Source organism: Stegostoma tigrinum, chromosome 14 (genome assembly GCF_030684315.1).
Source record: "Stegostoma tigrinum isolate sSteTig4 chromosome 14, sSteTig4.hap1, whole genome shotgun sequence".
NCBI lineage: Eukaryota > Metazoa > Chordata > Chondrichthyes > Orectolobiformes > Stegostomatidae > Stegostoma > Stegostoma tigrinum.
The window spans coordinates 13152154-13178807 of NC_081367.1; the positions used below are offsets into that span (position 1 = coordinate 13152154).

General features: G+C 42.8%; 1 protein-coding gene across 2 annotated transcripts in view; it reads left to right on the plus strand.

Annotated features, from left to right (window-relative positions):
* The first annotated feature begins 502 nt into the window (after positions 1-502).
* Positions 503-26654, plus strand: part of plekhb2 (pleckstrin homology domain containing, family B (evectins) member 2) — a 37846-nt gene continuing 11694 nt past the window's right edge. The window contains exons 1-6 of one of the 2 annotated variants that reach the window (XM_048542095.2): positions 503-707; positions 9833-9889; positions 10740-10892; positions 11519-11621; positions 12012-12051; positions 14780-14866. In XM_048542095.2, coding sequence (XP_048398052.1) covers positions 9853-9889; positions 10740-10892; positions 11519-11621; positions 12012-12051; positions 14780-14866 — 420 coding nt within the window. In that variant the 5' untranslated portion in view covers positions 503-707; positions 9833-9852. Of the gene's footprint in view, positions 733-9832; positions 9890-10739; positions 10893-11518; positions 11622-12011; positions 12052-14779; positions 14867-26654 lie in introns of both variants that reach the window. The other variant, XM_048542094.2, reaches the window with a different exon arrangement.

The window sequence follows — 26654 nt, forward strand, 5'->3', positions numbered from 1 at the left end:
GAACAAAAACAGAAATTGCTAGAGAAACTCAGCAGGTGTGGCAGCATCTGCGGAGAGAACGCAATGACCCTTGTATAGAACACAGCCTAACTCTGTTTTCTCTCCACAGATGCTGCCACACCTGCTGAGTTTCGCCAGAAACTTACGTTATTGTTTCTGATTTCCAACAGCCTCAGTTCTTTGGGCCCCTGCTACCCATTCCGCCACCCTCAAACTCGTAGCTGGCTAACTTTATAAACAGAGTAAATAGAGAAGGGCCAACTTCAGCTGATTTGATGAAGATCTCAGGGAGGTTTCCCTTCGGGAGAAACGTCAAATAAGATGTAAACACCTGCTGGAGGACACATCCAAAGAAGACAGCCCTTTATCATTCGTGCCAATAGCGCTGGAACGCGTTGGGGCTGGGTGGATTCACAAGGAAGTCAAAGCAGGAAGAAGTGACCCCACCCAAAACGTCAACTTCCCGGCTCCTATGATGCTGCGTTATCTCTGACTCTAACCTCTGCAATTCTTCCTATTTCAAAGCCGGGAGTCTTTCCTTCGGCAGTCTGCGATGCTGGATGGGAAATGTAGTCTCCGTCCTCGGCAGAAAACGGGGAACGGGTTTGAATGGACTATAACTCCCAGAGGCGACCGTGGCAAGGAGGGCGGAGAATAGGTGGATCGCCTGAGGACGCACTTGTCTTGTGACAAATTGAGGTGACGGGGTGAGTGGAGCTGCTAGGGCTGAGGGTGAGTAGCGGTTGCAGGTGGTAATGGGGTTCTACGAGAGTCTTTGTTCCAGTTTGGAACGTTGAACTGTTGCACGGTAGTCTTTGGATTCTAATTTGGAACGTTAAACTCTTACATGGCGTTCCAAGGAGTGTCTCTGGATTTCTGTTTCAGATGGTCGCGGCTGTCGAGGGCCGGGTTCATAGCGTGGTCACTTGGCAAAGGATTTGACTGTTTCTGTCTGCTGGGTGCGATGTTTCCAGTGTATTTCTTAAACCTAACCCCAGCCCAATAAATACACTAATGTTGCGCATCAGCAGCAGTAGGAAGCAGAAAGAGGGAGACAGGATTTGGGTTCATGTATATCTTCGTCCAGCCCACACGTAAACCAGGAGAACTGTTTATTTTTGCTGCTTAAACTACTGACTGATCCCTTTCGGATTTATCCTACTTTCTGACTGACCCTTCTTTCCCACCCCTCCCCTTTTGAAATATAAAACTGTCATGGACTTAACAGGTCTTTTATTATGATATGAGAAGGAGTAGGCGTCTGTTTGTTTTAGTGTGTGATCGTCGTCATCTGTGACAGTATCATATGACTACTTAATCATTCCTCCACCCTCTCTAGTAAACAAAAGCACATCATGTAACTTGTGGAATTAATAGTATGTTTGAAATTGACACACATTGTGAACCAATAATCGTTCATGATAGAGTGCTACTTAAACCATTTCACAGTTTCCCCAGAACAAAATTGTGAATTTATTATTTATTAGTGTTTTACAATGTTTATGCTATGTGTTATTGTTTATCATTGAAATAACTTGCACCTTTGCAGAGTGCTTAATTGAATTAAGTCCGTGGAGGATGAAATGCTTTAAGTCTGGGCCACGTGGTACCACTGAGTCACTTTCCAATCCACTGTAGTTCAGACAGTCAAAGCTCGTCATCTGTCCTTTTAGGCTTAATGTCACTGAATCAGTTGTTATTTTGTTCGTTCATCCAGCTGCTAGTGCTTAGCTCCTCAGCTAATTCAGAATTCCCATAAAAAGTTTGAGATTTCTTGACATGATTTATTTAAGGGTGTTGCGCATCAGCATTAAATTGGGGCAGGTTTACTTGAACAAAATCTAGAAGTTGCTGGAAAAGCTCAGCCAAGTCTGGTAGCATCTATGAAGAAAAATCAGTTAATGTTTTGGGTCCGGTGACCCTTCTGATTTTATTACTGACTTACAGCATCTGCTCCTCTTTTGGTTTAGATTTACTTGCTGTTGGGTTAACGTTAATTCCAAATGCTTTGTGGTGAAGATGTATATTTTAAAACCTAAATATGTCTCAAGGCTAGAAATTAGTGCTTGCAAATTGAATATGAAGTCTTGGGTTTGTACTAGATTTGGGTATACACTACCAAAGTCCAAACTGGAGAGATTTTGAGAACACGGTGCTTGTGTGATATTGAGGAAGTCCTGCACTATAACCCTGCTTGCTTATACAAACTTTAAAGTAACAGCCAACTCGGTTGAATGTAAATCATTCCTGTGCAATTTTCAAAGAAAAGCAAGGGCTAATACTTTTTTTGGACCTACCCAAAAAGTGCTTCAAATCGTGTCAGTGATTTTGGGCAACAGTAGGGAATATTCAAAATGCTGGTAACAGCTCACTTTCCCAATTGATGAATAATGGGATGTGTGCAGTGTTGAAGAAATGGCCAGGGTCCCCATTTGACTGGTATAATGGTGAATAGGCAACTCCAACCCCCGAGTTTTGGATGATGCAGCTATTTGATCCATTTCTAGAATGTGGGAGGATAACCAAAATGCATTTGTGGCCATAACCTTCAAATTGTGGAAATTATCATAGCAGCCTGCCCTCTAAGAATTACATTGAGAGGCATTTCTATTCATTACTATTTCATTGGTAGGCCATTGAATGAATGTCCAAATCGGAGATCGTGTTAAAATTTCTCCCTGTCAGCACAAAGTGGTAGCATCACTTGGCCAAATATGCTATAGCGTGCTCTGTGCTGATTTAATGTATTTGTGGAGCCTGGTGTACAATTTGGCTGATAATTTTCATCAGTTACAGCAATGATCATGTAACTGACTCTAAAGTACATTTGGTTATCCTGAAGCTGTACGAGTTACTTTCTTCTAAGAAAAATCTATGGATTTGAGGAGAAGCTGAAGGTCCTGAAGCCCTGCAGTAGAACAGATTTTGGTAAGGGGAATCTTATCAGATTTTAAAACTTGAAGTATTTTCATAGGGTAAAGTTTTGTTGGAAAAGCAAGCACTTATTGACCATCCCAATTGCCCTTGTAGTGGTGACCGGCCTTGAACTGCTGTAGTCCTTCAATTGTACTGTTAGGAAGGCAGTTCCAGGATTTGATGGGATAGTATATGACATGGTAGGAAACATTGGAGATGCTGTTCCCATCTGCTGCCCTCGTCCTTCGAGGAGATCTGTGTGTATGGTTTGGAAGGTGCTGTTGATGGAGGCTTTAACTTGTGGATGGTACACGTTGCCACAGCTGTGGTGCAGTGGTAGAGGGTGTTGACATTTTATGTGCATTTGGCTTGAATGGTGCTGAGCTTCTTGAGTGTTGTTAGCACTTTGCATGTCTGGGGAGATGGAAAATATTACAATCACACTCCAGACCTGTGGTTTCTGAATGGTGGGCAGGATTTGGGGAGGTGCTAGGTCTCTGCAGAATTCCAGTTGTCGGTGAAATCCACGTCTTTGACTTGTGTAGCTACAGCACTTATGTAGCTGCTGGAGATCAATAATTGTTTAATTTTTAGCAAATCAGTTGCATAGCACTGTAAGAAGCCACAGTAAATCCAGCTTTAGAGTGCGGGGGGGAAATACAAAATAATACATTCATAAGGATTGAAAAACTAGCTGGAAATCAAACGGACTTTAAAACTTCTAAAAGGTTTTGAGTCCAACTTGCCACAGTGAAAAGAGAACTTTGGCATAGTATATGTAGATGTGACTAAAATAAATAATGCTGTACCTTTTGGAAGTGTTCAGAGGCAGAAACTCTTGTACTTTTTGAGCATAAATATTTAAAGCAGCAGATGATTCAAAACTCTGGAGATACAATCCAATGGGCATAGTTGAGACATGTGTTGGCAAATAACCTGCACAAACAACATCCTTTTGAGCTGTGAAGTTTTATGGAGTACACTTATTTGGTAGCAGATGCTTGGCCAATTTGTACACTTACCTCTGGATAAGTTAAACGTTTGAAGTTGAATTTTCATTATTTTTGTTCATAGACTCATGCTTCTGGCATTTAACTGGTCTCATGTCTCCACTTTTTTGTAGGTACTGAAATAATTGGTCCAAATTGTCTTGTTTATAACATGTGACACCCATGTCCTTACAGTTCTGAGCCTGTTATGTTCTTCTGCTCTCCATTTTCTCACTAACGAGGAGCAGCAATTTAGATCATTTGTAATTGCTTGTCATTATACCCTTTTTGTAGTCAGACCTGTTGCATCATCCTTTATACCCCCCCCCCATTGACTTGTTTGCAGATATTTTTTGCATTCTCCTTTTTTAATGCTGTTGTTCACTACTCCAGTTCATGTTTTTATTTTGTGTTGTAGATATTTCACTCTTTTGGAGATATAATCAACTTATGTACAATATTGATTAGATTTGGAACACCTTCCACCAAGCTGCTATTTAATTGTTAAGAAACTTGCCTAGTTCTGCTGTGGATCATGTACTTTGGGATCCAACTCAGTTTTCCTTGAATCTTAATGGCTGTTTCACATTTCCTCCCTTTTGAAGGAAAATGTTTAACTTGAAAAATTCTTTAAAATAACTGTGGATGGTTATAGAAAAGTTCACCCTTGTTAGCTGGATCCTTGAGGTTTACTATTTCCATGTGTTTCTACTACTTTTGCTGTTTTGAGAATGATAGTGCTATATTGTGACCGCTTTTACTATCAAGTTGTGTCAGATACAAAAGAAATGTTTTCCAGTTTCATTCAGTTGTTGGTCCTGGAGAAGGATCAAGGTTACTGATGAAATTGGTATCTGAGATCCAAGTTTGGATCTGGGCTGTTTGAACGAAGAACTGTGGATGTTTTGATATCTGAAATTACTAAGAATTGTAAGCTTTGATCATTTGTGGCTTTCTGGTGATTCATCCTATGGATACACTTATCTTTGTCAGATTGTTTTTCAGGATGGTCAGAGACCACTCAAGCTCATTGTGCTTGACAGTATGTATCCAGTATGTGGGTATTATAGCACTACACTTGTCTCATATTTCACAAATTGAGATCAAGCCTGACTGCAATAGAGGAACAATTGACATCACTAAAATCTCTTATTGTGGGGCAGCAGCTGACAGAAATTGCATGTGAACAATCACCTGGTTGATTGATGTTTATCTATCAGATAAACGAGAAAGCCATTTAGATCCTTGACCCAGCATTGCCGTTCATTCAGACCCAATTCTAAGCACCATACATCTGTCAAAACTCCCTTATCCTCTGACTATCATTGAGAAAATGTTTGCAAAAATCGATCTCCCATTTTAAATTTTACAGTTGACCTTGCTGCATTTATCACTCGGGTGTTGCACACTTGTTGATGCTTCGTAGAACCTCTACAGTGTGGAAGCAGGCCATTTGGCCCATCGAGTCCATACTAACCCTCAAAAAAGCATCCCACCCAGACCCACCCCATCTCTATAACCCTTCATTTACCTTGGCTAACCCACCTAGCCTGCACGTCCCTGGATGGTGCAGGGCAATTTAGCGTGGCCAATCCACCTAACTTGCATATCTTTAGATTGTGGGAGGAGACCCACGCAGACATGGGGAGAATGTGCAGACTCAATACAGATTCAAACCCGGCCTCCTGGCACTGAGGCAGCGGTGCTAACCACTCTGCAACCTTGCTTATTTTGCATATGTTAACTTTGAGTCATGGCCCTGAATCAACATCAGTCTCCTTGCTAACCTCTTCGTCTTCCAATACTGATGCAGCACATTTATTCAGTGTGCCTCCCATTTCATTATGTGAGTGAATGATTTCGACACCGTCAGTTTCTAGGAGTCTCTGATGCTCCTGACCACCTTAGTTTGTCAAATGTAAAACATTTTGATTTTAATATTCCATGCAAGTTGGTTGTCATACCCCTTGTTATTGTAGCTAACCTGTCACGTCACCCTTTATACCTTCCCCATCCACCTATTTATTTGGCAGATTTTGTTTGCATTCTCCTTTTTTTTATGTTGATGCTCACCAGTTCATTTGTTTTTTTGTTGTAGATCCTTTGTACTTTTTTTAGAGATATGATCAACTTCTGTATCATATTGATTTAATTTTTGAGCAGCTCCCACCGATTTGTATTAAGAGCTTGCCAAGTTTTGTTGTGGATCACGTATTTTGTTGATTCAACTCGGCTTTCCTTGAATCTTAATGGCTGTTTCAGAAAAAGTCATATGTATTTTGACTGTTGGTATTTACAGTTCAGTCTACTAGACATTCTCCTGTTGACACTTGGGCATTGAGTTGCAGAAATCTGTTCTGAACGCATTTAGACAATTCACTTGCTGCGATAGCTTGAAGTTTGTTCCAAGCAATATGAAAATGGAAATTACCCATGAAACCCACTTTGCATTAGATACTTGATGTCTAATTACCATATTAATACAACTTAACAAACAGGTTTAGGATGCAAGTAGACAACTTCCAGTGAAATGTTGGGTCGTTTTGAACCCAGAAACTTTCACTATCTTTTTGCACATATTGTCGTTTATCAAAATGATTTCATCCTTAATTATGAAGGTGCTATCTCCTCCTTTCCCATTTATTTCTGTTCGCCTTACCTAGCATGTCTTGTTCTCAGTTCTGACCATCTTGCAGTTAAGTCTCAGCACGGCTACCTTTGTCATATCCTTCAGCATGAATTTGTACTTGTGATCCATCCGGTTTGTTCCATATACACTTTGTGCTTGTGTGAAGGATCTTTAGCTCTTAATTTTTTTAACTTATGTTTCTAATTCCTCTCTCGTTTTAGCACTTTCACTTTCAATTTTGCTTGCACTGCCGCAAGCACGATGAAGCTGTCACTTTTTACTCCTTTCCCTTTTCATGTGTTTCTGATCCATCATTAAACTGCTTTTTCCATCTGATCATTAACCTGCCCTGATAGTGGTGCGCCATAAAATAGAACATGCCTTAGGAACTTGAAGCCTAACGTTTCAGATTATTTCCTCCGGAACTTCCAATTCCCCAGTCCCCAACACCTCATCTTTACTACGGATGTCCAGTGCTGTACACCTGTAATCCCCATACAGATGGCCTAAAGGCCTTCTGCTTCCTCCTGCCCCGCAGGCCTGACTAGTCCCCCTCCACTTATCTGTTTAGCTGAACTCGTCCTCACCCTCAAGAACTTCACCTTTAATTCCTCCCACTTCCGACAGACAAAGGGGGTGGCCATGGGTACCCGCACGGGCCCAAGCTATGCCTGCCTCTTTCTAGGTTATGTGGAACAATCCCTCTTCCAAAGCCACACTGGCCCTATCCACCATCTCTTCCTCCATTACATTGACTGTTTCGGCACCACCTTGTGTTCCCACGAGGAGCTCAAACAGTTTACCCGCTTCACCAATACCTTCCACCCCAGCCTCAAGTTCACTTGGACCATCTCCATCACATCCCTCACCTTCCTGGACCCCTCGGTCTCCATCTCAGGTAACCACCTAGAAACCGATATCCATTTCAAGCCTACCGATTCCCACCGCTACCTAGAATATTCCTACTCTCGCTCCTTTTTCCTGTAAAAAGGCCATCCCATATTTCCAATTCCTTTGCCTCCACTGCACCTGCTCCCAAAATGAGGCATTCCACATGTCCCCTTTTTTTGTTCAAGAACCGCAACTTCCCCTCCACAGTGATCAAAAATGCCCTCAACTGTGTCTCCTGCACTTCCCGCAACTCATCCCTCACACCCCGTATCCACAATAATAACCAAAACAGAATCCCCATCTTCTTCATGTACCACCCCACCAACCTCCAAATCCAACGCATCATCCTCCGACATTTCTGCGGTCTGCAATCTGACCCTCCCCACCACCAACGACATCTTTCCCTCACCACCCTTTGTGCTTTCCGGAGGGACCACTCTCTCCAGGACTCCCTTGTCCGCTCCGCTCCACTCCACACTCCCCTCCAGCAACCCCCCCCCCCCCCCGCCCCCCACCGGCACTTTCCCCTGCAACCGCAGGAAGTGCTACACTTCCCCATACCACCTCCCTCACCCTCAACCCAGGTCCTAGAAAGACTTTGCATACCAAACACATGTTCATCTGCACATCTGTTAATGTGGTATACTGTATCAGCTGTTCCCGTTGTGGCCTCCTCTACATCAGGGAAACCAAGCAGAGGCTTGGGGCCTGCTTTGTGGAACACACGCGCTTGGTTCGCAACAAACAACTACACCTCTCAGTCGCAAACCATTTCAATCACCCCGGCCCAGATTCCTCTGACGATATGTCCATCTTGGCCTTCCTGCGTTGCCACGATGACGCCACCGGAAAGATGCAGGAGCAACATCGCATATTTTGCTTGATAACCTTGGGCTGCAGGGTTCCCAATGTGGACTTCAAGCTTCAAAATCTCCCCTCCCTTGACCACATGCCAAAACCAGCCTGTCTACTCCCCACCTCCTTAACCATTCCTCCCACCTCAATCCCCACCCCCATCTCCTACCCACTAACCTCATCCTGCCTCCTTGACCTGTCTGTCCTCCCTGGACCTAGCTATCCCTCCCTAGCTCCCCACCTACATTCACCTTCACTGGCTCTAACCCTGCCTCTTTGACCTGTCTATCTCCTCTCAGCCTGTCTTCTCCTTTTATCCATCTTCTATCCGCCTCCCTATTTATTTCAGAATCCACTTCCCCTCCCCCACTTCTGAAGAATGGCTTCGGCCTGACACACCAAACTTCCCTGCTCCTCTGCTGCTTGTCCTGCTGTGTTCGTCCAGCTTCACACCGTGTTATCCCTGATGTGCAAGCTGTTGTGTGGTGGGATAGAAGATTTGTTGCTGAGAACAAAACACGTTGGGCCAACTTTGCATCTTGCACTTACCAGGGCAGCTTTGAGTCTGCTGATTGGAAAGTGGACTTGTGCTAACTAATCTTCTCGTACAGTATAAAATGTTTCCCTTTATTTTGGTATTCTGTGGATTGTCCTGTTGGAATGCAAAATGAAATGCTTCAACAAAATATATTTTCTTAGCAATACTCGGGCTCTGTTTCTTGACCAGGTGCTTGGTTAAGCCACTTCTGAAATGCAAAGTTCATTTCTGGTCCTCATGCTGTAGGAAAGGTGTTGTGAAACTTGAAAGGGTTCAGAAAAGACTTAGAAGGATGTAGGCAGAGTTGATGGGTTTGAGCTATAGAAAGAGGCTGAACCAGCTGGGGCTATTTTCCCTGGAGCCTGAGGGGTGACCTTATGGAGGTTGGTAAAATCACGAGGGTTATGGGTAGGGTAAATAGGCCAAGTCTTTCCCCAGCGTAGTGAAGTGCAAACCTAGAGGGCATAGGTTTAAGGTAGAGGGGAAAGATTTAAAAGGGACCTGAAGAGTACCTTTCCCATGCAGAGAGTGGTGTGTGTCTGCCAGAGGAAGTGGTGGGGGCAGGCTTAGTTACAACATTTAAAAGGCACCTGGATGTGTATATGAATAAGAAGGGTTTACAGGGATATGGGCCAAATGCTGGCAAGTGAAATAGATTAACTGAGGCTAAACGAGGCTAAAAGCAACAAGCATGGAGGAGACTTGCTTGTGATTAGAGGACCATCTTGTCACCATTTCCTTCCATTCTATTTGCAGGAGAGTGGGGAGTAGTTTTTCTCTTGTTACTCCTGTGTGTGGAGTTCAAGTGATTTTTTTTTTATCAGGGGGACAGATTCGTCCCATGTTCCATCTATGTTTGAGTGTTGCAGTTTGTTTGATTTTGAAGTTGCTAGTTTTTAGATGGAAAAAAGCATGCTTCCCTCAGTCTCTCATTTATGTGCATATGAAATGTTATTCTGTAGCAGTGTGGAACTTTGTTGTCTCAACTTGAATCTTTATTGTTTCTTTCCACAGACCCTCTTTCTGTTGCAGATATGGCCTATATTAAAAGTGGATGGCTACTTCGGCAAAGTGAGTTACACTTTCTGATCTCCTATGATGTAAAGTGACAGTGATGTTTAACTAAAGATTATGAACTGTGGTAGGAATGATCAGAAAGAGAACGTACAGTTGGTGAAGAGAAATTTACACCAAATTTGAGTGACGCTGACAAATTGAAATTAGGTAATCTTCAAAATGTTGATTTGGACTTGTTTCAACACCTAACCATCTCGACTAGAAATCTCCCTGGGTTTCTTTCACTCTCACTTCCTCCCCGTTAAACATGTACGCTGGTACTGATGGACAACCTCTGATGTCGAAGCCACCTCATACCTGGTCTGATGACCTCCCTTGTAGTATAATTAAATGATCGTTGGAAGATGACTTTGCTTTTGCACCATTTGCAACTGCACCTCTGGAAAGACGTTATTTGAGCGTGTGGGGTGGTAGCTCACCAGGGGTAGCTTTGTCATTTTTTTCTCTCTGCAGGCACAGTTATTAAAAAGAACATTGTTATTTGTCACCGTGAACTGACTGTATGTCCCCATATGAAAATGAATGCAATGACATTAACCAGTTTGGACTGATAGTTGTCCTTTTAGATTTCCATTCTTCCTAAATAACTATAGGAATGGCTGTATTATCTGTTTGTAGCACGGCAGCACTCTCCCAAAGCCTGGGAATATGGTTGGCAGAGATGTCCATGAAAATTCAGCTTCTGACTCTGTGTTTTTCTTGCTCCGAGGGTGGGTCCATCATTGTAACGTTAGGTTCATTCGTGGTTTCTTTGGCCAGAGCTTCCATAGCTGGTTGGTCTGTTGTGAGTCTTGCACTGAAATGAGTTGTTGAAGCTTTTCTCTTGAATTTTAACTTATTTCAGGTACTATTTTAAAGCGATGGAAGAACAACTGGTTCGACCTGTGGTCCAATGGTCAGCTCGTCTATTATGACAATCAGATGCGAGAAGACATGGAAGATAAGATTGCCTTAAAAATGGATTGTATTAACATCCGATCTGGATCTGAGTGTAGAGGTACTGTGCTTTGTACTGAGAGTTATCTACTTTGTTACAAAAATGTTTTGTAGTCAAGCTGGTAATAAAGCTGCATTTTTAATTAATATTCCGTTTCCATTTAGTTTATTATGTTGCTGCCCATCTGCTTTATACTATGTATTTTTATGGATAGCTTAGTCATGATATCACCCATTTCAAATGCAATCTATGCAATGAGTTTGACAACACTTGCTGTTTTGGCTGATTAGTGGGTTAGTTGCTGCAATATCAATGCTGCTGCACTCAAAACCAATCTCTGACATCCAGTCACTTTGGGACTAATCCGGTCCAGCTCTGAGCAATTTAGCTTGGCATGTTAATGCAACAGACTTTAACAAATTTCGTGTTCAGCCTGAATGTCAAGATAACACGTCACTGCTTGAAAGCCATTTGGGACTGTAGTTCTCCAGACAAATAGCCACGCCTTTTATTCAGGTTTGCAATGTAAACCAAATTTTGAGTTGTCATCTGAACAGTTAAAGATAGGTAGATAACAGGCAGGCTAAGTCTTGAACTGCTTGTAGCTTTAAGTGAAGTAGTTTGTGCCATTTTAATTCGGCTTGGGTTTATGTGCTGGTTTCACTTATTGTTTATTCCCAAATTAGACTTCCATCCTCCGGATGGAAAGCCTCGAGATTGTTTACTGCAGATTCAGTGCAGGGATGAGAGGACGATCAATCTCTGTGCAGAAAGTGCTGATGACTGCCTGTAAGTTTGAGTTTTAATTTTCTCTCCTTTTTTGAAAATGTTTGTGAATACCTTGATTTTGATCCGGGTGTTGGAATCTCAAACACAAATTTTTATTTTTCTCAGTCTTGTCATGTGCTGTCTTTTCCTTGTCCCTCTCTGAAAAGAAATAGTCGATCAGGGAACTGCTTTGCTCCATCTACTTTGTCCAGCCCGCTCATGATGTTAAATCTCACCAAAGAAGATATGCATGTTGACGTGTAACTTTTTAAAAAAAAAAATTCAGCATGTTACACAAATAGGGCCTTATTGGATCCTGGGATGTTTCTAGTTATTTGAATGGAGTAGCATCTGAATGATTGGGTTTTGAACATCCTTGAACTGCATTAATGTTTGTTATGATTTGTGCAGGGCATGGAAACTCGCACTTCGAGAGGCATGGACAAACTCGGTAAGTCAAGTCTCTTGTGGCATTCTACTTTGCAGAATGGAAACAAACTGAGTCACAAGGATGTGCGTACTAATAGAGCTAAACAACTGGTGTCAGACAGCTTTTGTTATTACCATGGCTATTTAACATGAGGCTGTGCTCTTCTGATTACCCAGGCTTTCTGTCTGGACTGTTCCCTTCTGAAAAGTCAGTAATAACCTCAGCTGAGATGGAGCAAAGTTGCATGATACATAATTGGAGTAGCGAGTTTTGAGAAGATTTGTAGCTCAGGTTGAGGTTCTGGATGTGAGTTTGCTCGCTGAACTGGAAGGTTCGTTTTCAGACGTTCGTCACCATTCTAGGTAACATCATCAGTGAGCCTCCGACGAAGCGCTGGTGTTATGTCCCGCTTTCTATTTATCTGGTTAGGTTTCCTTGGGTTAATTGGAACAATGTAGTGTGCACGAGTGAACTCTAGGCTATTGTTTGTTCATGTAAGATCTGTTGGCTGTAGATCATATGAACAATTGTATAAGGAGTTTGTATACATAATATTGTAGCCTCTCCACCATTTTGTGTTCTTCCAGAAAAATTTGATCTTGCACTTTTTTATTTGCAACATATCTGTACAGATTTCATACTTGAAGTTGACATTACAGTAAGTGATATGAATTGAATGGTTTTGAATGTGGACTGTGACATCTGGGGGAGGACCTGGTTTTTAAGAGAATTCAAAACAGGGTATCAAAGTTGGTGATATGCTGGGCTAGGCAGAGTAATGTAGCGATATGGGTGCCAAGGGGCATGCACGATTATACTAACTCAGTTTAAAAATCCCTTTTGAGTAGATCCTACATCTCTTGATTCTTAGTCTGTCTGATATTGATTCCTGATTATCATACATAAAGATGACAAGTTGCTAGGACTGAATGAGGTGTGTTCAAGAATATTGGGGGAAGAAACTGTGAAAACCACAGAGATGCTGGTCATAATCTTTCTGCCTTCCCAAGACATTGGGTGTGGGGTGCTGGACGATTGGAGAATTGCAAACGTTACATCTTTGTTCAAAAAAGTATTTTTTGTAAAAATGAGCCCAGTGATTACAGACCAGTCATTTGGTGGGTAAACATCTAGCGTCAAGTACTGGAGATAAAATTAATAGTGGTATGGAAAAATGAAGGCTAATTTGGAAGAGTTTGCAGGATTTGTTAAAGGAAAGTTGTGTCCAACTAACTGGAGTGTTTTTGAAGCACTGTGTGTGTTAGTGAAGTCAAGGCTGATGTGGAGTGTATGGACTTCAAAAAACATCTTGGTGCAGCACCACACAACAGATCGGTGAGGCAGGTTTGTAGACCATGAAATACCAAGGACAGTTGCGATGTGGATAAGCTATCAGCTGAGTGATAGGAAACTGAGTATATTGCCAGACAAGTATCTTTTGGGCTGCTTAGGGAAGTTTGTAGTGGAATTCCTAAGGGTCGGTATTAATGCACTTGGTTTTCCTAATGCATGTAAATGATATGGTTCTTGGTAGGCGGGGGACAATGGCAAACTTTGCAAGTGCTGGAAAGCTTGAAAGTAAACCTGAAGAAGACAGTGTAGAACTTTAAAAAGACATTGACAAATCAGGGGTGTGTAACTTGAATTTATTTTGCCACCAATGTGAAGTATGAAGTGCAAAGAACATGCTGAGACAGTATAACATATGTCTCAAGGATGTGCTGGAGCATAAACACCTGGGAATATCTGTCCATGAAAGATGTCAGGATCTTGCTTTAAAAGAGGGTGTTCTTGGCTTTATTAGGGCAAATTGCAAGGGAATTTACGCTGACTTTGTGTTGGACAGTGGTTAGATCTCAGTTTCTTTGTTTCTTCATTCACTAACTGGATGTGAGGATCGCCATGAATCCATTGTCGATTGTTGGAAAAACCCACCTGGTTCACTAAAGTCCTTTAGGGATGGAAACTGCCATCCTCACCTGGTCTGGCTTACAAGTGACTCCAGACTCTCGGCAATGTTTATCTCAACTTTTATCTGCCCTCTGGACAATTTAGGGATGGACAATACATGCTGCCTAGCCAGCATTAGACTCTTAATTCCAGGTATTTTGTTGAATTCACATTCCACCATCTGCTATGAAACTGGGTCTCCAGAACGTTATCTGGGTCTCTGAATTAAGTCCAGTGATAATACACTCGGCCATTGCCTCCCCTGTGGGGTATTGTGTATGGTGCTGCATACAACACTTGAAGGGTGTGAACGTATTGCACAGTGTGAAGAAGAGGTTTCCAGGAATGATTCCAGGGTAAAGGCCTTCATTTATGAGGATCGATTGGAAAAGTTGGCACTCTCTTCTTTGGAGGGATGAGGGCTGAGGATGGATTTGATACTTTCAAAATCATGGGGAGCCTGTCCAGAGTGGATAAGAGAAACCGTTCCTGTAAAAGAATCAAGAAGACGACTGCACCAGTTTGAAGTACTTTGCCAAAAAAGCAAATGCGAGATGAAGGGAAAAAAGAACTTAATTAGATGCAAGTGGTTTGGATTTGGAAGACACTGCCTGGAAGTGCATTGGTGTGGTGTGTTCATTTACATGTTACGTAATGAATGAATATAAAATGACCAAAATTAAATTACATTTTTGAATTGAATTATAATTGTGTTTTTACGTGAGTCTGTAGCTTAAGTTGCAGTTTGTCTCTTGGAGACCCTGAAGAATAAACTTTATTCTAATATAATTCGTTACAGAGCCTTGCTCCTGAAGTTGTCTTGGATGATGGCAATTATGCCTCTACTCCCCCACCTTACACGAGTTACCCTACAGCACCAGCACAGGTAAATCTCGTCATCGGACCACTGGAGAGTCCCTTTTCCCTTGTTTGCTAGTCTCGCTCTTTCACTTTTTTGCTCTATACAGGCTGAACTTGTTTGCAGAAGTAACAATCACAGCGTTGCAGATTTGGTCTTGAATCACTACGCAGTATTCGGAGTTACAGAATAGGGAGCGGTATGATTGTATCCAGGCAGAGAGAAGTAGAGCAGGAGTTAATGTGGGAAGGAGGAAGGTCAAGTGGATAAAGCAGAAGGGGAAGTGAACAAGAGGCATGAAATCTTTTCTAAGTGTGCCTTTTTTTTTCCAATTGATGTGAAGTGGAGGGGTGATGGGGAGCGACAACTGTTTACTGCTGCATATCTGTTGTGTTTATTGGTGGCTGGAGCTGCTCCTTGGGGACATGAGTAGACAGTTAGACTCTTGCACTTAGAAACAGTAGGTGCATAGAAAATAGGTGCAGGAGTTGACTACACGACCTTTCAAGCCTGCACCACCACTCAGTATGATCATGCAATATTAGTATCCCATTCCCACTTTGTCTCCATACCCCTTGATCCCTTAAGCCTCAAGGGCCATGTCTAGCTCCCTGTTGAATATATTTAATGAACTGGCCCCAACAGCTTCCTGCAGGAGAGAATTCCACAGGTTCAGCACTCCTAGTGAAGATGTTCTGCCTCATCTCAGTCCTGAATAGCTTACCTCTTACTCTTAGACTTGTTCTGCCATCAAAAACATCACTGATAATCTGTGGCCTGTCTCTTCATATCTGCTTTGCTCCATGTCCCTTAAGCTTGAGAAAAATCTATTGATCTCGCATTTAAAATTCTCGCTTAATTCAGCATAAATTTTTTTTTTAAAAGGTTGAGTATTCCAGACTTCTTCCATACTTTGTGTAGAAGCATTCCATAATTTTGCTTCCTCCAAGGATCTGCATCTTAAATTTTGGTTTATGATGGTAGTTCTGGATTTCCCAGTAGGTGGGAGCATTTTCTTTCTTTTCTCAATATCTGTGTCCCTTTGATAGTTTAAACATTAGTCAAATCACTTCTGAATCATTTTAAAATTCTGGGGAATCCATCCCAGTTGATACTCCTCATTGAATCTTCATCTATCAGTGGTGAATGTCCGTAACGTTTCCTTCAAGTCCAATATATTCTTACTAAGGTGGGATGCCGAGAACCAGAACTCTCCAGTGGGCCTTTAGGGTAATTGAATTGCAGAACTGTTACAGAGTGGAAGGGGGTCATTCAGTCTACAGACTTAGGCTCTCTGATCAAGCAGTTCACCTTGAGCTATTGCCCTGCTTCCTCACTGTAACCTAACACGTCATTGTTTTTTCACGTAACAATCTAGCTCCCTGATGAATGCCTCCAGCATGCTGTCAAACAATGCATCTCAGGCCATAATCTCTCACGACTTGAAAAATATCTTTTTCTCATTTTGCTGTTTGTTCTTTTGCCAATTACATTTAATTTTAAACATCAAAAGAACTACGGATGCTGTAAATCAAACAAAAACAGAAATTGCTGGAAAAGCTCAGCTGGTCTGGCAGCATCTCTGAAGGGAAATCAGTTCATGTTTCGGGTCCGGTGACCCTTCCTCCGAACGTTTAATTTAGCTGCTCCCTCCTCCTCCTTTCGCTTGAAAGGGGGAAGTTTCTCCTTATCTTCCCTGAGATTTTGAATACTTCAGCTGACATAATGCATGCCATTCTGGGCTCCATACATAAAGATGTGGAGCTGTTGGAAAGAACACTGAAAAGATTCATGAGAACAGTTCCAGAGATGAGGAACTTTAGTTACAAAAGCAGATTATAAAACACTGGAACTTGTGCTGAAGAGAAAGCTGTCTCTACATGCAATCCTCCAGCTGAGGCTGAACCAGTGCTTTATATAAGTTTGTATAAGGGAAATCGAGGGTTGCGGGGAAAGGACCGGAATGTTGGAGCAGCCATGATTCTTTAGAATGGTAGAGTCGGCTTGAAGGGCTGAGCAGCCTATTCGTGTTATTTCTTATGGTCTTGTTAACATTACTTCACTTTTTTTTTTATTCCTGTCCTTTATTTGGAACCTAGACTTTATGAACAAAAATTCACCGTGGGTATTTCTATATCCAAGGACTGCAGAGGCTCAAGGCAGCTCACCACTACCTTCACCAGGGCAATTAGGGATGGACAAGAAATGCTGGCCAGCCAGGGACTTATCCCTTGACTGAATTAAAAGTCGTATTTTGTTCCAACATATGACTGCCCAGGAATCCCTTCTGATGTTACTGCCTGTCATTGTCGCATGTCGGAAGAATTTACAAGTTGATGCTTGATTTGTGTGGCCACGTTATGAATGTACCTCTCTTTTTTTGATAAGTCCTGGATTGGAACCTAGAGCTCCTGACAGTGACACCACAAGCCCTTCGCATCTAGTATTCATGAACTGTAAAGGTTCAGTTCTGTCTGTGTTAAGTGAATGCATGTGCTTTTGAACACAGAGCTGAGTAGGCATCAAACGAGTGAAACTGGTTTTTGTTTCAAATTAACCCATCAATGATTTCTGATCCTTTCTTGATCCCCAATGAATGTTGTTGAACATTCTGCTTCTCGCCGTTAGATGGCAACCATCAGCTAATGGGCATATGAAAGGAGATTAGCTTGTTTTAAAGGGAGGAGTAGATGGGTTGAACTTTCCTGACCTTCATTTGCCAAGGTTGTCTCCTGATATTCCTCTTTTCTGTCTTTCTAGGTAAGCAAGTTAATTTTGAAAGCAGTACTCAAAACAGTTCATTATCATCCTCTGACTTAATACTTCATTGTATTAGTCAGTTTTATTCTTCTTTCCTCGAGTTTTGATTTTGATTTCAGTGCAATTCTTCAAGCGTCAAGTTGCATTGAGCAGCATGACATCTTGTGCAAGACAAGATGGTGAATGTCAGTGAACTATTTGATCACGTGGGGATTCGAGTTGAGGTTAGAGGGTGCAGTTGTATAGTGATTATACCACTTGGCTAGTCATCAGATCTCTGGATACATAATCCAGATACTGGAGTTCCAAACCAGTCACTGGCAGTTCCTGAATTTGAAAATTAATTCATTTAAATTAGAAGTAGGGAGTTAGTTTTGCAAATAACAGATTTGAAGCTGTGGGATTGTTTTTAAAAACCCAGCTGTTTCACTGATGTCTCAGGATACGGAACACTATCTTGCATTGCCTCCATGATTTAAGATCCACGGCAATTTCTTTAACTCTTTTTGGAGTACTGTCCAGTTCTGGTCACTCTACAGTAGAAAAGGTATTGTTAAAGTAGGAAGAGTGCATGAAAGATTTATTAGGATACTACTGGGACTGGAAGGTTTGAGTTAAGGGGAGGCTGGATAGGCTGGGATCCTTGTTGCTCCTGGAGCACAGGAGACTGAGGAATGAGCTGATAGAGGTCTGTATAATCGCAAGAGGTATGTGTAAGGTAGATAGCCATCAGCTTTCCCCATTGGTCGGGGAGCCTAAACCTAGAGGCCAAAGGTTTAAGGTGAGAGGGGAGAGATACAAAAGGGTATGGGGTGGGGGTGGGCAGGCAATGTTTTCACAGACAAAGTGGTTAGTGTCTGGAATAGACCGCCAGAGGTAGAAGTGGAAGTGAATAAAATTGCATCATTTAAGAAACATTTAGACAGGTATGTGGATGGGATAGGTATTGGTGGGGGAGAGATAGAGACCAAACACAGGCAAATGGAGCTCGTTTAATTAGCCCTCTGAAATGGCCGAAATTGACAATAGATTGGTTATAATAAAATCTGTCCAGGCCACTCCATATCAAACCGGTCATGGATATGGACGCAACAGGGCACGGCTCTGTCGACCCTGCAAAGTCTTCCCTGGCAACATCTGGAGCCTATTTGCAAAAACAGAGTTCACTGGTTAAGCAGCAACTAACATAGCCATACTCTCGGAATCATACCTTCCAGTCAATCTCTCAGACACTGGCATAATGAGTATGAACTGCTCCACCAGTAGAGGTGGCATACAATGTGTCTCGTTGGGACTTGACCTTGTGAAGTCTGATGCCATGAGGCCAGACATGGGGAATGAAAACTGTTCGTTACAATCTTAGGGGCCTTCCTCGGTTGATGTGTCAGTTCTTTTGCATGTTGAGCATCACTTGAAGGAGCTGTTAAGGGGACACAGTGTACTTTCGGTGGGGGACTTCAGTTTCTATCAGCAAGACTGACTTGGTAGAGCATCGCGGTTGGTCAAATCACAAGGGACAGATTCAAGGTGCTGAGCTCCCTCATTGAGAATGTAGACATTTGTGGAGTGTTCACCTTCTGTTGTTTGCCCACCAGCATTTATGACTGGATGTGGCATGACTGCAGAAGTTAGATTGAATCTTTGTCCTGTTAAATGCGTATTGTTTCTGCTGTTCAGCATGCTGTATCTTCACCAGCAGGGTCTTGTTCTTGTATTTTTTTGAAATATGCCTGGGTCAGTTCCTGTCATGACCTCCTGCACACCCTTTTGAACCAGGAGTTGATCTTTTGGCTTGATGTTGATGGCAGTGGGGAAATAGGCCAAGTCAGGAGATTACACATTGTAGTTGAGTACAATTCTGCTGCTTTATTGGCCCTCAAAGCCTCATAGTATAGGAGATCCCCCTCTGTTGTGTGGGGGGCTAGGGGTTTGGAGGGAAGGGACTCCTTTCGACTAGGACTATATGGCGACCAATCCTACCAATTACTGTTGTTGAAGAACTCATCCAGGGCATACACATTGGTGAGAATGAGTTTAAATATATCATGTTGGTTCCTTCACTACTTTGCCAGCCGGACTGTGAAAGGCCTGTCCTTTAGACTGTCTTGGCCAGTGGTGGTGGTGCTGACCCACTCTTGGTGGTCAACATTGAAGTCCTCCTGCATCCACAGTACGCTCTGCACCCTTGGCGTCCTCACTGCTTCCTCCGAGAGGTACTTATTGTGCTGATGGAGAGGAGGCACCAATTGGAAGGAAGTATCCTTGCCCTTGTTTGACCTGATGTCATGAAACATTGCGGGATCTGAAGTCACTGAGGACTCGCATACCAGTTTCATCCCTACACTGTGCCACTGAACTGCTGACTCTGAGCTTGTTGATGGAACGAGATGTACCTGGGAAAAGTGAGTGTGTTGTTTTCTGGAAGGTTTGATTCCATGAGTATGACTTTGTCTAGTAGTGGTTTGACTAGGCCGGATGACAGTTTTTCCAATTTTGACAGAAGCTGTCAAGCAGCCTATCTCGTTTCTCACCTTTGTTCAGGTCTCCTAGCAGTTGGATGCAAACTAAGTGGTTTGCTAGGCCAGTTCAAGGGTCATTAATAGACAAGCATTGCTATGGATTTGGACTCACCTGGGCAAGATCAGGTGTTGATGGCAGGTTTCTGTCCGAAAAGACGTTGATGAACTAGGTTTGTTTACACAGCAATTGATGGTAGTCACTCGGTCACCGTTTAGATTGTTTTTAATTCCAGATTACATTGGAACATAATTTTACTATTTGCCACATGAAACTGTAACAGTAGCTTGGGTAGTGGATTGCTAGCCCGATGGTATCACATGAGGTCATTACCTCTTAACCTGACTCTAAGTTGCTTAATTTTGACTAATGTTCTCTTCTCTTGCTTTGAAATGGTCAAGTGGCCATTCTATTGAGATGTTTAACATGAACAAAAGGATTTGATAAAGTTGATACAAAAAGAAACACTCTGCAGATGAAGAATCAGAACAACTAAGTACAGTCTTGATTTTAGAGCTGAGCCTTTTAAGAATAAAAATTTAAAAAGCATCTTTCACGCAAGACCTGGAGAATATCCAGGCTAGGGCTGACTTGTGGCAAGTAACGTGCACCCTCTACAAATGCCAGGCAATGACGATTTCCAATAAAAGTCAATATAACTACCACTCATGGACAGTGAATGGAGCTACCATTGCTGAATCCCTCACTGTCACCACCATGGTGGCTACCAATGGCCAGAAACTGCTGTAGTCCCTCTATTTATTTGGCGAGTCTAGTGGGTCAGAAGCTTGGAGTACTACAGCAAGTAACTCGGTTCCTGACTTAACAAAGCCTGTCCACCATCTACAAGGCACAACTCGGGAGTGTGATGAAATACCCTCCACCTGCCTGGATGAGTGTAGCTCCAACAATACTCTAGAAGCTTGATGCCAAGCAATCTACTTGATTGGCACCCCACCTTCGACACTCTAGAGGCTGTTACTATCAATAAGATGTTTTCCGGAAATACTTCAAAGATCTTGATACTGCACCTACCAAACCCACTAGCACTTCCATCCAGAAGGATGAGGGCAGCAGATACATGAGAACACCGCCACCTCAAGTTCCTCTCCAAGGTACCCCACCATCCTTTTTGGAAATAATTGACTGATCTTTCATTGTCACTGGGTCAAAATCTTAACATTCCCTCGTCAATGGGATTGTGGGTCTACCTGTAAAGCGTGAGCTGGAGAAGTTCAAGAAAGCAGTTCACCACCACCTCCGGGCAACTAGGGACAGGCAATAAATGCGATTTTTAAGAAAAAACAGAACCGAGGGCTGTGGCTGCTGACCCTTTGAATCTGTCGAAGTTATAAAATTGTTTGGCAAAGAAGGAAGACGTTTGGCTCAGTGTACTAATTTTGGAGCTTTGAAAGGGCCTTGCAATTTGGTTCCATTGCCTACTTGTTTCCTCCGTAAATCTCCACATTTGGTTCTCTCCAAATATGCGTCTACATTGCCTTTTTACAAGTTTCTGTTTGATTTCAGCATACTTTCAGGTTGTGTTTTAGATTGTGATAACCCTCTTTTGTGAAGTAATTTTTGTTTTCCTCCCTTGTTCTTCTGTCATTAGATTTTTTTTCAAGCGGTGATCTCTTTATATTATTGACTCACTTTGCAAATGAAACTGTCTGTCTCCCTTGCTGTAAGAAAAATCCAAGTAGGATTGAATATTTCTGTCATTCATAAACCTTCACTGCACCAAAAAGAGCAATATTTGCTGCTGCACTGAAGTCCCTCATCAATGGCACAATCTTGCTAAAACCCCTCTTTACCTCCTTCAATGCCTTGATGTCCTTAAGTGCGTGCCTTCAGCTGAGGCGTCTTCAGTAATTTGTAAAGGTTGAATGTGATTTCTTCCTTTTTTTTGTATTGTGTTCCAGTTTACAAATCCAGTTATCCATCTAGTTTTCCTATTACATTATCAACTTGCCCTGCCGCCTTCAAAGATTGTGAATTTGCAACTTTTTAAAAGAATAGTGCCAACTGGATTCTACTGTGTGTAGATTTTCCAGAGTGTATCTCTCCACCTACCCCCTATTAGCTTCTGTCTGCCTATTCTCGCTAGTCTGGTCCTACTGGTGTCTGTTGCAATCTTGTTCCATATTTACTATGCTGGCAAGTTTGCATAAAACTTGGAAATTGTAGTTCCTATAAACGAATCCTGGACCGTGTTTTTATTTTTGTGATATGACACAGGGCAGCCTGCTGCAGACTATACAGACAGAGAAAGTCACTCCTCTCCTATTCTATGTCTTAAATCTCAGTCCAGGGTACATGTTTAAAGACTGTTTATGGGCCTCTAATTTCTGACAAAGCCTGTTTAAAAATAATTAACTTTTTTGACAGTCCCTTGGAATACCTGCAGTTGCTGCTATTGTCATCATTGAGCTCTTCAAAGAAGTGAGAGAGATAGTCAATCAGTATGTGATCTGCCAGTAACACAATCCTGGCTGTCGTTAGCCCTTGTTTGTCCTGATTAAACATTTATATTGTTTTCTTCGGCAATGATTTCTATTGGTTTAGTTGGACTAATGTTTACAGGACAGTAGTTTCAGGGCCAGCTGAAATTCCTTATAGAGAGGTGCAATGGCAACATGGCACAAAGGTGAATAAATGCAGCTCGGTGGCTAGCACCACTGCCTTTATAGTGCCAGGGACCTGGGTTCAGTTCGACTCTCGGGCGACTGTGTGGGATTCCTCCGGGTGCTCCACTTTCCTCTGTCTAGAGTTGTGCAGCTTAGGTGGATTGGCTGTGCTAGATTGCCCATAGTGTTCAGGAACATACAGGTTGGGTGGATTAGTCATGGGAAATGCAGGATTACAGGGCTAGGGTGGAAGGAGGGATCCTCTTTGGACTGTCAGTATGGATTTGATGGACTGAATGGCACTAAGATCACGGTGACTTTCTCTCTTTTGAACTCCATATTCCCATCAACCTTATTCCCTTGTTTAGCAAGAACCTGCCCACTCAAATAAAAGCAAAGTTCTGTGGGTGCTGCAAGTGTGAAATAAAAGCACACAATAGAGAAAAAAAATCTCTGGTCTGGCAGCTTCTATCTCGGTGCTACAGCCTCTGCTTTGAAAATATTTTAATGACCTCGTTTCCAACACCACCTGATGCAGAGTATTCTATGGTTATGTTCTGAGATTGGTCTGGAGGGAGGAGGGTAACTTCTTTAGGTTAGGCATCCCTGGAAGAGGCTTCGCACACCCTCCTCCCTCCGGACCAATCTCAGGGAATCTCTCTCCCATTGCAACTCTCTTGTAATCTCTTCAGCCTTGAAACTGCTTGACCATGTCCTGAAGCAAACCAGGTACCACAGCCACATCATCGTCCTACCTGTTCGTCTTCCCTGGACTGACCTATCCCCTCCCTACCTCCCCACCTATACTCTCCTCTCCACCTATCATCTTTTCTCCCCATCTTCAGTCCGCCTCCCCCTCTCTCCCTATTTATTCCAGAACCCTCACCCCATCCCCCTCTCTGATGAAGGGTCTAGGCCCGAAACGTCAGCTTTTGTGCTCCTGAGATGCTGCTGGGCCCGTTGTGTTTATCCAGCCTCACATTTCATTATCTTGGATTCTTCAGCGTCTGCAGTTCCCATTATCACTAAGACAGTTCTTTGCTTTGTCCTGAGAGGGTTTTAAACCAGTGCCTGTGCTTCTGGACTGATCCAGAGAAGGAAACATCCACTTTCAAGACTGTTCAGAATCCTATGCATTTCAATCAAGTCAGCCCTCGTCCTTCTAAACTCTCTTGGAATCAAACCCAGCATGTCTAATCTTGCATCAGTCTTGTTCCAGTCATAAACCTAATAAATCTGCCTTGAACAGCTTCCAATGGGTTTGCAGCTTTGGCTAAATGAAGGAACCAAACTACGTAATATTCGACATGTGGTCTCACTCATCTCCTGTATAGGAGAAAGTGGGCAACCCTACTCTTCTGTTCAGTTCCTACGGTGGTATCAGAGAGCCTATTAGCCGCCTTGACTGTATGCTGTGTCTGTGTGATAGCTTCTTTTCACTTGTACAAGAGCACTTAAATCTCTCTCTGCACTTCGCAATTCAGCAATCAATTTCTTATACTCTGTTTTTCATTCTTCCAGCCAAAACGGACAACTGCACATTTTTCCATATTGTACTCCATCTGCCAGATTTTTGCTCCCTCTAGCAATCTGTTTGCAACCTCCTTGTGTAGTCTTCTTCGGAACACATTCTTCCATCTACCTTCGTATTTGTTGTCTGAGAACTCGGCTTCCTTTGCCTTTACTACTCTTACCTAAGCCATTGATGTCACTTGTAAAATGTTAATGTTTAGCACAGACTGCTTTGGGACTGTACTGTTCACATCCTGCCACTCAGACAAAGGCCCATTAACGTCCTCTCTGATGAAGGGTCTAGGCCCGAAACGTCAGTTTTTGTGCTCCTGAGATGCTGCTTGGCCTGCTGTGTTCATCCAGCCTCACATTTTATTATCTTGGAATCTCCAGCATCTGCAGTTCCCATTATCTCTCATTAACGTACACTGTTCTTTTTGTTTTGGTGTCAGCTAGTCAATCTGCTTGTCATGTTAGGAGGTTGCCCCATACTAAAACTTTTCTTTTCCACAATAACTTTCATTCAGTAGCTGATCAGTTGCTTAGGAGAGCTTGCAATGAGTCACCATGCTCTGTCATGGTGCAGTAAGTCTGCGTGCCAAAGAAGTTAATCTGAGTGTTCCCCAACCAGACACCGTGGATGAACCAGAACATCCACTCCTACTGAAGTCCACGTCTGAGGTGTTCAAGTCAGGTGACCCTTGCCAATACAGGAAATCTAGGGATGACCTTTGTGAAGCCGCTAGGGAAGCCAGGAGACAATACCAGACTAAACTGGAGTCCCAGACTAACTGCATGAAAGCATTTCGACTGTGGCAAGGCTTACATGATGTAACGAGCTACAAGGCAAAGTCGAGTAGAATCACTGCCGACAGTGCACCCCTCCCTGATGAGCTCAATGCATTTGTACTTGTTTTGAATAGAAGGTCACTGAAATGATAGCCTGTGGTACACCTATACCATAGTGACTACCGCAGATGTCAGATCGGCCTTACTGAGGGTTAACCCACAGAAAGCCATTGCCCTGGGCCGTGCGCACAGATTCTGCATGGACGAGCTGGTGGGACTATTTGCAGACATCTTTAGCCCCTCCTGACTACGATCTGAAGTTCCCACCTGTTTCAAGACGACCACCGTCATCCCAGTGCCAAAGAAAACGTACTGCCTGGTGGCTCTGACATCCATTGTTGTGAAGTACTTCAAGGGTTAGTAATGGCACAAAGCATTTTCAGCCTCCCAGATTACTTTGATCTGCTACAATTTTCCTACTGTCACAATGAGTCTACAGCATCTCCCTGGCGCTACCCTCCGCCTTGGAACATCTGGATAACCAGGACATCTATGTCAGACTCCTGTTTGTTGACTTTAGCTCCACCTTCAACACCATTATTCCAAACAAACTCATAATCTAACCCTGAGACCCAGGCACAATAGATTCTTGACCTGCTGACCCACACATCGCATTCGGTCGAGGTAAATGACAACGTCTCCATGATGATCCTCAACACTGGTGCCCTGCAAGGCTGTGTACTTAGCCCCTTACTATACTCCATTGTATAGTCATCACTATGTGGCCCCATTCAGCTCTAACTCAATTTAAAAATTTGCTGGTGACACCATTATAATAAATCAGATCTCAATGAGACTAGAGTACAAGAACTAGACAGCTTAGTGGCATGGCGTACAACAGTTTCTCCTTCCAATTTCAACAAAAGGAAGGAGCTGGTCACTGACTTCAGGAAGTGGAGTGGAGGACAATCCCCTGTCATATCAACGGTGCTGAGATGGAGATGCTCGAGAGCTTCAAATTCCTTGTAGTAAATATCACCAACGTTCTGTCCTGGTCCGCTCACATTGATGCTACAGTCAAGAAAGCACGTCAATGCCTCTACTTCCTCCGATGGCTAAGGAGATTTGGCATGTCCACAATGACACTTAGCGATTTTTATAGATGCACTATAGAAAGCATCTTATCTGGATACATCACAGCTTGTTACGACAACTACTCTGCCCAAGACCACGTGAAATTGCAGTGACTTGTGAACACAGCCCGGTCCATCACAAAAGCTAGACTTTGGCTGCTTTCCCAAGGCAGCAGGAAGTGTAGACAGTCTTCACTCATTTCCATTGGGCAGAAGATAGAAAAGTTTGAACATAGGTGTCAACAGATTCAAGGACAGCTTCTTCCTGCTGTTATCAGACTTATAAACAAACCCTTCATATAATAGAGTTGATTTTTCTCTGCACCCTCTCTGTAACTGTAATATGGTATTCTGCATTCTGTTCTATTACCCTGATGTCCTTATGTAAGATATGATTTGTCTGGTTAGCATGCAAAACAATATTTTTCACTGTCTTGGTTCATGTGACAATAGATCGAAACAATTCAAAGGTGCCTT